The sequence below is a fragment of the Acomys russatus genome, chromosome 17 (assembly GCF_903995435.1).
Source record: "Acomys russatus chromosome 17, mAcoRus1.1, whole genome shotgun sequence".
NCBI lineage: Eukaryota > Metazoa > Chordata > Mammalia > Rodentia > Muridae > Acomys > Acomys russatus.
In genome coordinates this window covers 34,142,559-34,155,596 of record NC_067153.1, presented here as the reverse complement: position 1 = coordinate 34,155,596, position 13,038 = coordinate 34,142,559, and the positions used below count along the sequence as shown (strand labels likewise).

Genomic DNA, 13,038 nt, shown 5'->3' with positions numbered 1-13,038 from the left:
TATATATATATATATATATATATATATATATATATATATATATATTCAATACACATAGATTTGTTGACTATAACACATAATAGCCTCTGATTTTTGTGAATACTTCTGCCACAGGTCCCAGAATCCTGGAGTGACAAAAGAAAGTCACAATGTCAAGCACTCCTTCTTTTATTTTTTATGTGTACCCATTGTCCATTGTACCAATCAATTATGTCATAACTGAATTATTAATGTGACACCTTTTCAAAAAGATGCCATCAATCATACTTCAAAGGATTTTAAATACAAAGTTTACAAAAAACAAATTTTAAAGCAAAATGTTATAGTGAAGACAAAGTGCTCCTGAGTAACTCCCAATAGAATATAGTTGTATATTTCAAATAGCAACTTTTTTTATGTTTAGTTATTATTACAGAGTAAAGGAAATATGATCCTAACTATTTTCTCAATAAAGTACTTTTCAGTAGCTTTTATTTTAAATAATTTAAATCAGTTTTTACCAGCTATATCTACTCAGTCTTCAGGTCAGTGTTTATGTATAGGTGTTTGCATATTACATATTGAATAAATGGCATTTTTATTTCTAATGCTTTTTGGATTGCTTTTCAGATTGGACATAGAACCATATTGATACATTAAATCACATCACATGAGCTATTTTATTATTTTTAGATGAAGATGTTTACTACAATTTGCATATGGAAATATCTACCTAAAATTTCCCTCCTATTTATCTTTCTTCAACTATCATGTATTAAGACTAATAGCAATTCTATACTTGGTCTTAAATTTTTTTCTAGAATTACTTAAGGTTTCTTTGAAGTAAAAAGTATGTGCAGTGAAGCAGTCTGCTGTTGTTTCACCATTAGGTTCTTTTCTACCATATTTAGGGGAAAGGTACTCCTAAATCTAAGTAAAACATGGAAATCACTTCCAGTTGCAATTATTAGTGCAGCTAGTAGAATTTTGTTTTACTTTGTCCATGTGGTGTCCATGTAGACTTTTGCATGTGTGTGCTGTCAAATAGTTCATGATAATCATGTTGTCTATATCACAGCTGCATTACTAATGTCACATGTGTTCCAGAAAGATGACATTAGAACACACCCATCCCCGTCAGTATTTTATGTGCTCACACCTTTCACATGATCGCTAATCTCCCTGAACTTCTATATAAATTACTAGCTCTTAGATCTTAGACATAAAATGGCACAGTAACCTTTATAAAATTTGCTTGATCTAAATTTCACGAATTTCCAATGCAATCTGTAGCTGTCTATGACTCATCCACTATATCTTAAAGCACTTATCCCTTTAACATATAGTTCTAAATATGATAACAAAAGGCAATATTCAGGGGAAATACTATAAATCAGGGGTGTCTTTCGCAGCTATGGAGTACATTTATCTAAGTGCATTTCTGAATACTGATCGTCATTACAAATTTGAGAATTTTCAAATCTAGGATTCTACATTCACACTCAGTAGACAAAACTGCTCTTAGTTTTTGTTTTTTTTTTAAGCAGGAACTTAGCTGCCTTGTTTCAAATGCTAGCAGATTTTTCTGATAAAATTGAGTATGCTTTTCAACATTAAAACCCTTGTTTCAAGCATCTAGATTGATATGACATTTGTTTCTTAATTAAACTATCAGTGCTAGGATGCAGCAAAGAACTTTCAAAGCAAAGGTTTCATCAAGGAAAGACTCCGTGTAAACGCCATGGGAAGCAATAAGCAGATCATTACAGCATTATCAGCCCCCTGCACAGTTATAAATTAAAGAATCAGTGTGCTATCAAGTGACTTAGAGCAGAAGAGGGAGGCATGGATTAAGTCATTCGCTATATTCCCTTTCGAACAGAACCACAGTGGCATACTCTGAAAACACATGAGCCCTCTATTCTTTAAGTTTTAATAAAAGTTGGTTAGTGGGAGATAAAGTTGAGCATGGAAAATTGGATCATGTGCTCTATGAAGTATGACATAGATAGAGTCTATGCTTAGCCAGTGAATATTAGTAACACATGAGAACTTGAGGCTGCAAAGGAAAATTTGTACTTTCTACATGAATTATTGCCTCACTTAAAATGTTCTTGCTCTATATAGTTCATATTTTTAGTAGTCCTCTGTGAAGCCTTCTCTTAAATTCCTGTCCCCAGATGAACTTCTATCCCCTCAACTAGGAGACACTTCATCAAGGTGCTCAACTATTTTATAGACCCCACTATTAAATCAATTATCACACATTATTGTAATTGCTTGATTACATTACAGTCTGCCCTATTGGACCAAAGGCTTTTAAAGGCAGCAGTTGTTTCTTAATCAATCTCTGGTTCCTTGGCATATAAAATGCTGCTTTTCACAGGGCAGGTTTTTAATGAATACATTTGAATGAATAAATGCATTCATTAGTTTTGGTCGTTGTGAAAAGAAAAGGTGAGCTTGGCAGACTGAAGTTAAGCAGGCAACATTTACAAACACAGAGGGTGCCACTTTTTGATAAATTAGAACTTGCAGAGGTTATGGTGAAAGTCAAAGCAAATTTGCTTGCGGGGCCTTGGGAAGCAGGAGCAAAGAAGCAAGGTGTATATTCAGCGAAAAAATTTAACCTTGGACTAGGAAGGTAATCTCAACAAAAGAAGAGAAGTATTGGCTCCACTGTTGGACCAGGATTGATAGAGAGATAGTTGATCTCCCTTTTCACTTCTGTTTTCTAACTCTATGTCCTTTCTATGAAAGGGGAGATATGGTAAGAGTTGAAAAGGGAATGAGCTGTCCATTGGCTATATCTGAACAGGGGCTCGATGTTCTCTGTATGCGTTGTCCTTGGTTGGTGCAACAGTTTGTGCAGTGACCCCTATGTCTAGATCTGCAGCCTTGATAGGTCTCCCTGTGGGGCTCCTGAAACCTCTGGGCCCTTCATCCCCTACCACCACTCTTCCACAGTGTTCTTCCCAGAATCCTACTATTGGTCCTAATCCACCACCCCAAACTCCCTCTCAGAGGACATCTGTGTTGGGCTAATATGCAATTATAAGTGAGTATATACCATGCTATTCAGATATAGCTAACAGATTCTCCATGGTTGAGGGGGAGAGGGGATTGATTCTGATTGAAATCTGGTGCCTGCTATTTGATCGCTTCCTCTTGGCTGCGATGCCCTATGGGCACATGGAGGAAAGGGATGCAGGCTATCCAGATGAGACCTGATAGGCTGTGGTCAGACAATGGGGTAAGAGACCCCACCCCCACCCCCACCTCCACCCCATCAGAAGTCTAAGGGTGGGGAATAGGGCAGAAGAGGGAGGGAAGGTGAGACTGGGAAGATACAAGCAAGAGGGTGACAATCGGGATGTAAGATGAAGAAATTATAGTGAATAAATAAATAATAAATAAAAGAGATGCAAAGAGAAGTGGGATAACTGACCTATATGCATTTATTTTAGTGATTATATTACACTCTAACACGATTCAGCGTATAATCACCCTTGTTTGCCTATCATGGAAAGTTTCATATGTAGACCTCAGTGCCTCATGAAATCATATAACGTTAACTAAATTGTGACTTTAGTATTTCATTATGTTCATTATTCTATAACTAAGGCAGTAGTTTCCAAGTTCCCAAATGAATTATGATTGTCTCTCAAATGATCTAGTCACTAGATGGGACAGTGAGTATTTAGGCTACAGTAACCCTCTTTTAACTCTACCCTCTGTGGTCTGAATTGAAACGGGCAAGTTCTGCATCGGAGGTTAATGTAAAATAATGTTGAACATGGCCATTGTAAACACTTAGAGTATTTCTTTTTTATTTCAATCTCCAATTAAATAGTCAATTTTAAATGTTTATAAAATATTTTTAGTGAATAAGATGTGTGCTTCTTTAAAATATACTATATGCATTCTTAAAGATTTTTACAAACCCTTATTTCTGCTTACTATGAGAACATTTATTCTATCCTAGGTGTAAAGTGATTATATGAAGTTTCAAAGCGTGGTAATCAGAATTTCAAAAACTCATACTTTGGAACAAGAAGAGTGGTTTAAGCTTGGCTTCTCTACCAAGCCCCTTTAAATCCTGAGACATTTCCTCACTGGCATTCGCATACGTCTGCACATCTTTTGAACACATTCCAACTGACCTTTGTGTCAGACTATCTTTTCACAGACATCTGTTTGCAAAACAGTCTAATGTCTTCCAACAGAGACAGGGACAAAATATGCCTATAGCATTGCAAGACAGAGATAATGGCTCCCCAGAGATCAAATGAGGGCATGCTGCTACAGTGGAATGTTTAAGGTTCACACTCAGAGCACTTGATTTCTAGGGAGTGAGCAGATATATCACACCTTTTGTATAATTCTAGAGAATTGAAAATTGAGTGCTGTAAATTGTTGGTGATGCAAAAATCTGATACTTTGAATCTTGGCTTTGCTGTTCATAAAAAAAAACCTGTCATTTATTTTTAACCAAGAATAGCATTTCTTTCATAGCCATTCATAAAATTGATAAAGAACACCTAAAATCTCCGACTTTTGTAGTTCCTGGTGCTTGGTATCTGACTACTTTTGGCCTATTGTTTCTTTTTCATATCTGGAGTTTAATTTTCTATTTTTAATTAAATGTACAAGGCTTCTAAATGATTTACCTGTTTTCAGTGTTTGGCATAAAACAAGCAATAGTAATTTCAGCACAGAAGTAACAGCAGAGGCAGCAAATAATACTAGGAAAATACTAGAGGCCAGCTTGGAACAAATGTGCCTATCTCTCATACAACAATAAACAGCAGGTAGAGGCTATTAACATAAATTGTTAAAACTGTCATCTTATTGACTAGAGAAACAAATGAACTCAAATTGTTCATGTGATTTGCTTGAGACAAACCATATACTGACTAATATAGCTGGTAAAAGGCGTTAGCTGTGTGAGGGGTTATAATCACAAATATTTTGAAGGTAGTTTGATGATCATAGCATGTCTGTTTAGTAAAAGATTAGTACTGGCTTCCCTATTTGGGCCCATGAATTCCCTGCCATGGGCTTTTTTACGAGGTTTTCACTACCAGTTTTGAATTTTCCATTTGGCTCACACCTCTAGAGCCAATCAGAAAATGGTTGGGTCTATACAAACTGCTCATGCCACTACTGTGACAAGCTACTCCTCTTGCCTGGTTTGAAAGTTGTGTAGTTGCTATGGTCTTACCCAAGTACTGAGAGTAAGGGCTGCTGAGCATAAAGCTCTAAACAGCACATTTATATCACACACCCAATGTCAACATCATACAATAGGATAGAAATAACATAAAAGCAGTAGGGTGTTGAGGAGTGCTGTAGAACACTATCTCCTGGGCAGAATGGTTGTTGAACTCTTGAACTTACAGAAGCTGCGATTAATAGCAGAAGGCAAGGCCCAATTAGTATTTCTGAACAGTTGGGTGAGGCCGTCCTTCGCCAGGCCTCCCTCGTTACTGAGGAGCTATTGGCAGTCAATGGCTGGTATAGAAGGGAGAGGGACTTTCTCCAGTTGTGTAGCCAAGGGTAAGTTTCCCATATTCTGTTGAATAAGGTCCCTTTACCTAATTAATCTTAATTAAACTATTGGGGTTCACACATACATACAAACACCTAAAAGTAGAAGGAGGCTATTTGGGAAAATACAGGCTTCATGAAGGAGAGATAAGGGATAAAGGAGTAGGGTTGAGTAGACTAAATATGCATCAATATACACATACAAAGTTGTAAAAATAGGTAAACGTAAGACAATCTGTGGTTGGTTTCGTTGGTTACTATGCTATTCATGTGCAGCCACTTGCTTGAGGAAAACACTTCCCATGTGTACCTGTGCTTTCCTACCTATCTTCTACTCAGTGAGGAATTAGAGAACCGTAGCTTGAAAGGTTGTTGAATTATGTCACGAAAGGAAAGAAGGCCACGGTTACTTGATGTTGAGCTCCAGAATTTCTGTGTGCAAGAATCTAGTGCGTATAGCTAATGCTTAATACAGCTACTTTCCAGATATTAAACTTTGAACCATTATGAAGGATGAATATAATTATATTTCCTTCATAAAGTAATTTAATAGCATCAATATTAAACTATAAAGTAGTATTTTCACAACAAAAATCTCACACTACGTGTTATAAGAAATTTTACAAGATTCTGAGATATAGTCAATATTTCGAAATTAAAGCAAAACAACGGCCATGGCAGCTTAGGCGAGCAACCATACTTGGTTTAGCATCAAACTCTTCATATGATTTTCCAGTGTGATTTTGAAAATATGTATTCATACCTTCTGTGGCAAATATACAAATATTTATAAACAGAAATAATCTACATTAAAATACTTCAGTCTTAGCGAGTTGGTATATTTGCCATTCAGTACAGATATACATAGGTGATATATGGTAGAGAAAGCTAGATAGTATTAATGGATAACGGGTAGATGGTAAATAGTTAACACTTTATATTATCCTATGCTTAGCATGCTTTTATTATATTTAATAACTTCAATCATATGTATTATATAATATATATATATATATATTTGCATGTGAGTGTGTGTGCTCATTTATTTTACCTCTGCAGATGGGAACAGGGAAATCCCAGGATGCTGTATTAATTGAATTGGCTATGCAGGTAAGTTGAGGATGGCCATCGAGTATATATCCGGTTACACAGCTGTAGCGGATCTTGTCGCCAACATCAAACCTTGTACCATACAGTACACCTTTGGGTGGAACTCCTGGGTTTCCACAGGAGCTACTCTGTAATTCTGTAAAAAAAAAAAAAAAAAAAAAAAAGAAAAATTAAAACATTTAGGGTTATTTTAAAATATTTAATATTTTATGATTATTAAATTACATCTAGGTGTGATTTTCATTTTCCTGTGGAGAAAATTCAGACTAAAAATTTAGCATTTTCTCTTTCAGTACAAGGAAGATTAAGAGCGGGAATGTGAATAAATTTTACTGCATCAGAAATGTCATTAGTTTTCTTCCAAATTTTAAATGTCTTATATTATTTAGTCTTCTTTATAGCAAGCTTTAAAATTATCATACTTTCCAGCTTTCTAAAAATGAGATCCATACAATCTGTATGATATCTTCAAACTAACATTTGAATTCTAGTTATACTAAATTTTTACATAGAAAACATGCACATTTTGAGTACAAATCTTTCATTTTAAATAATAAAAATATACTGAATACAAAACGAACATTTCCTCTACACTGTTTTTATTGCCTTGAAATGCTCTTTCATTGAATTAGAAGCTAATAATTTTGGCAAAGCTTTCTGGCCTGTGGCTGGATTTATTGGCATGGGCAACCATGTTCCAATTTTTTCCAAGAGATTCAAAGTTGAGCCCTCATGTTCAAAAGTAACTGCTTTTACTCACTATGCCAGATCTTTCAATTCTGGTAGTGTTTTCAAAGTTGTACTAATTTGTCTTATAATGTTTTTGTAATGTGTGAAAGAACTCGCTGATTAATTTGGGGCATAATATCACTGTACTTGACTAAATAATGCAATAAAACTGGAGAACTTCAAAGAAATGATCTGATCCAGTTGTAAAATATTTACTCTTAGTTTATAATTGTTATTCTAGACTCCACAAATATGGGAAATCAAAGAACTTGGCTAACATTAACTGAATATCCATGGTTTGTACAAATAGTAGGTAATCACCATAAGCTAACATTTGAAAAATATTTAAAATATCAGTGGTCAAGGTTAATTAATTCTAAAATTTTACTTTTTTCCATCATTTACTTACTAATTTGCTCACTGTTAAAGACATAGTCTATGTGTGAAATTCCAGAAATACTTAAGATTTATTATCTGTTGACTAGGACAGTTAAAAAGCATTCAGATTTGAGAAAAGGCTCAGGGCTTAAGAATATTTTCTACATGGCATGAGCAATGGAGTTTGGGTGTCCTGCACCCATGTAAATACCTACATGTAGCCACAGACCTCTGCCACTTCAGCACAGGTTTTATTGTAATGTAGGACACAAAGGAATCCACTGGGCTTAATGACTGTCAATCCAGCCAAAATATTGCAAGATCCAGGTTGAGAGACTAAGTCTCAAGGAAATAGAACAGAATGCAATAGACAGAAATCTCAGTTTGCTTTTCTGAAATCTACACACATAAACACACATACTCACAACACACATAGACATGTGTGCACACATGTACAACCCAATTGACTTCCAGTATGCTTTACATTGAATAGCAGTATATTTTTAAATGTTTCATTTCCTGAAAATTTATATAAATGATACACGCTGGAATGGATGCTAAGGTTAATAAGTTTTGATAAATGAAATAAGAACTCAATCCTTAGAGTGGAGTAATAACAAAGAAATACTTTTAATAAAACTACCACTTGTAACCTTGTAATCAAAACACTTCCTTTCCATCACACTCTCTAAAAATAATTAAGGTCAGGACTTCAATTATCACGAAGTTATATATCTAGGAAAAAAAGGAGTTTTCACAGGAAATGGTTTGGCAGGAAATGAAAGGAAAAATAAGAAAGATTTTAAAATAGCTTTTATGCTTAGCTTCAACTTATATTTAAGTTAAATAAATATTACCTTGACAAAGAGAAACTGAGACATATACCACATCAAGTGAATGAATAATAGCTTGATAAAATAATGACAGATTACTTAACTTCTATTCTTATGATTGAATAACATCCAAACCAATAGACTCATAAAATTTATAATTTTCCAAACAAAAATAAAAAAATATAATTCTGTAGCATAGATTTTAGAAGTCAACAGTGCTGGGTGAACTTATTACTTACTGAATGTGAAAGCATCTACACATGACCATATATGGACTGAATAATTCACAAAGGTATTAAAGTATTTCACATTCAGGTTTCATAAAGTGATGCCTATAGATACTCTCCAATTTCAACCTTTACAACCTTCCTCTACGCCATTTCCAACTTAAATTCAAGAAATGAGAAAGCTAGGGCGTTGGTTAAAGAGTCATGTTACCAGCTGCTCTGATTAATCATTACTACTTAACCCACCTCCCTTCTCTCTTTGTTATACAAACTTGTGGGTGTTCATTTGTGTGGTGTGGGATGGGTACATGCACACTGTAACCAGAATTTGTTTTATTCTGAAAACGCTACTCATAGACTGATTTTTAGATAGTGAAAATATTACTGACAAACACAACACACACACACAGTAAAGAATATTAACAAGAAAAACACATCCTCCGTAAACACATAAGTATGGTCAGTGTGTGTGTGTGTGTGTGCATGTGTGTGCATTTGTGAGTGGAACAGTCAATATATGAGCGGGAGTCAAGAAGGCACAGCAAGACTTGAATTGGGCAAAGAAAGAGTAGAATAGTGTAAACATATTACTAATATATGAATCTCCCCCAAACATAATAATAATCATCATCATCATAATGATGATGATGAAAATAATAATAAGCAACACCTAGTATATATGTACATAATAAAACAATCAAAGATGTTAAAATTACTTCCCACTTTGGAGTAAATACAATAAATATCTTTTAAACGCAAAGTTTTTTTTTTTTAGCAACTTATCAACATCAAATCACACCTTGAAAATAGGAATTTTAAAAAAAAGAAAGAAAAGAGAAGGACACCGTGAGAGGAGAATTGCATAATTATTCCGTCAGAGAGATGAAGCATGATCCTGCTGAGATCAATTAGCAGCACTTTAAAACACGTAAAATTATATCTACTAAGGGAAGTAAAATTCAAGTTGCTTGTACTTCTTCCAGAAAATTAATCTCAAGCTTTTATTTCCCATATGATTAAAAATCATTTAGGAGAGTGTAACCTCATACTGAGGTAAAGTGTTTTGCACCTAGAACCTTTCATTCAGGGACTTAAAAAAAAAGTACTTGGCAAATAAATGCATTTTCTAACTTTTTAGTGATACATAATGTTCTCTGTTACAGTCCTGAATCATTTCATTCACATAAGACATAAATGAAATCATTTGTGAGAATGCTCTCAGAGACATCAGGGTAAGCATTTTGTGAATATTTGCGAACACTTCCTGTAGCTATCCTGTCCCTTGGACTTTTCTTTCATTACATGTAACAGAAAGAATTGGGTTCTTTTTTACTAAGTTTCATTGCTATTATACAATTTGGGGACTTGAGAACTAGGGCTATGACTCATTTTTGTGAATCAAGTATTTAGAACATTGTGTTGTTGGCAAGCAAGTAAGGATTGGGTTAGCTGAGTAATCTCATTCAATATGAAAATGCAAAAGATTATCATCACACATATTTTTTTCTTTTTTAGGACACATGCTTAAACAGAAAATAATTGAGCTGAACTAGTATAAAACAGAGCAGGAGGCATATGTTGAATTAACTGTGTTACGTTAAGTACTGAATAACATTTGCAAGGTGTGATTTTTTTTTTCTTTAAACAGTGAATTTTATTGTTAAGCTTTTCTACTGTATTGTTCTATGAAAATGCATCTATTTCCACAACCCAGTTTCTGAATATGAATATAATAGCATAATTTGTAAGATTCTGGTCATACCATGGATCTTATTGGGGTTCTAAAGATGAATTAAACATGAGGCAGCAGCTGACATTTGCTAACCAAAATAAAGTATCCATTTCTGTTAGGTATTTTAATGTAAAAAGGGAAATCACAATAAATTATTGGCTGGGAAACAACCAAAAAACCCCAATAATTAAGACTGACTTGGCTGGTTTTTCTAACAGAAAAACAAATTACTTAGTTGATTCTGTAGGTAGTGCGAACACTGATTAAAACACGTGTCAAGAACTAGTGAAATGGCTCAGTCTTTAAGAGGACTTCTTTGATTTACATTCAGAATTTTACATGCACCAAAATAGGAAAGATGTTTTCTTCAAGACTGTCAAATACCAATAGCCAAAACTCTAAGAATGTAACATTTTCATACTTTCTGATTGTGTCATGGTTCCTCTTGTTATAGGTAGTTTATTGCATATATGTTTAATAATATAAATGAATATGTAAAAAATAAAAAATGTTTAAAAAATAAAAAAGAGAACTTCTTGCTCTTATAGAGGACCTGGGTTTGATTCCCAGCACCCACATGATGGTGCAGAACCATCTGTAACTCCAGTTCCAGGGAACTTGGTGCTCTCTTTGGCCTCTGCAGTCACAAAGCATATATGTGGCATTCATGCATATGTTCAGGTAAGGCATTTGTGAGGCAGAAAAAAACAAGTCTTTAATCAAGGTGTATCAAGCATTATCAAATTCTGTTGGAATAATTTTGTTAATATCATTATAATGTAAGACTGATGGACCCAGGTTAAAGTTTCTGAGAATGAAAAGTGCTGCATCTGCAATGGGATGAGATATTTGACTTGTGACTAGAGAGGATATTGCTCCAATTTTAAGTAAGAATGCTCCTGTTATGCCAAACATATTGTGATACAGTGAATTCATAAAAATTATGTGTTTTAATTATATGATTTTCAAGTGAAGATAGAAGGGGAGGGTAATCCCAGCACTCGGGTAGGCAGAGACAGGTAGATATCTGTGAGTTTGAGGTAAGCCTTGTTTACAAAGTAAGTCCCAAACAGCCAAAGCTACAAAGAGAAACCTGTCTCAAAAATCTAATAATAACAATATAATAATGATAATAACAAGATCAATATAATAAAATGTAAAACAGAAAATTGTGATTAAAAAAATGTTTTACATCCAATATCTTTACAGTACATTGTATATAAAAATAAATAGTAATAAAGAAATCATGTTTTTGCAATCATACCTAGTTTAACATTTCTGAGAATGAAAGATGCTGCATCTGCCTTAGTGTAATCTTTTATCACTTGATTCAGAATAGCAGGAAAATGTGCACAAACCAGTCTTTCCTCATGACAGAATTGGGGCAAGTATCTGTATTAGAACTTTAACACTCATGGAATTTAATTCTTTAAAAGGACATACTAAGCTGATCAGAGATAGTTTGCTGGATTATATAATAACTCAATTCGATGAGTGAGTGATGCTTCTATATTTCAGCAATTACTCCATCATCCAATAATTACTTAACTTTGAGGCATAAATGTCAAAGGGGTCTAACAAATAGGACACCGTTTCCATCTTGTTGAAACTTATAACTCAGCTGTAATGATGAGATGTGCACAATATGACCTTCTAAATATTAGAGCTTTTTGTAAAGCCTGAAATTTTAAAAATGGTTCTACCTTATTTTATTAGATCTACTATGTGTGTGTGTGTGTGTGTGTGTGTGTGTGTGTGTGTGTGAGGGAATGCCATATGTGCTCCTCTCCTATGGAAGAAAGAAGAGAGTATCAGATCTTTTGGAGCTGTGAGTTAATGGCGGTCGTGAGCTGCCAGATGTGGGTGCTCAAATTCAAACTCAAGTCCTCAAGAAAAACATAAGACATTCTTAACTGTTGAACTTTTTTCTCTCACACTTCTCTCTTAAGCATATGAAACACATATATCTATGTATCTGTCTATTTACTTATTCAGTATGCATGTCTCCTGTGCATGTGGATATACGCACAGGTACAGGCATAAAAAGATAAGAAAGCACCTAGGAGTTGGTTTGCTTTCTCAGCAACTGGGTTCTGGGGACTGAACTTTGTCAGAGGTAGTGGCATGCCATCTGTCCAAATCTGACTCTACATCTTCCAAACAGTTACATAAAGTAAAGACAATTATACAAAAGAAGCATTGTCTAACTTAGGGTAAGATGATGTCAAATAAATTTCTTGAGTAATTTATTGTACCTGTACCAAAACAGAAGCAATGGGTCAATGATCAGTGGTAACGTCCAACAGGTGGACATGGAGAAAAACCATGTAAATTAGTACACAGACTAAAAGTCACAAGGAAATCTCCTGGGTGTGTTTTCAAGAGACTTTATCCTAACTGTTTTAGGTACTGTTCTACTGCTGCTGCTGCTGTTGTTGCAGGGTTTCAATATAAAACTATATAAATAAGGTATCTGCTCTTTATTTTTATGTGACCCTGA

At 34.5% G+C, this 13,038-nt stretch overlaps 1 protein-coding gene across 2 annotated transcripts in view; it reads right to left on the bottom strand.

Annotated features, from left to right (window-relative positions):
* Positions 1–13,038, bottom strand: part of Csmd3 (CUB and Sushi multiple domains 3) — a 1,090,370-nt gene that overhangs the window by 840,067 nt on the left and 237,265 nt on the right. For both annotated transcript variants that reach the window (XM_051159708.1, XM_051159709.1), the window contains exon 4: positions 6,581–6,775. In XM_051159708.1, coding sequence (XP_051015665.1) covers positions 6,581–6,775 — 195 coding nt within the window. The remainder of the gene's footprint in view (positions 1–6,580; positions 6,776–13,038) is intronic.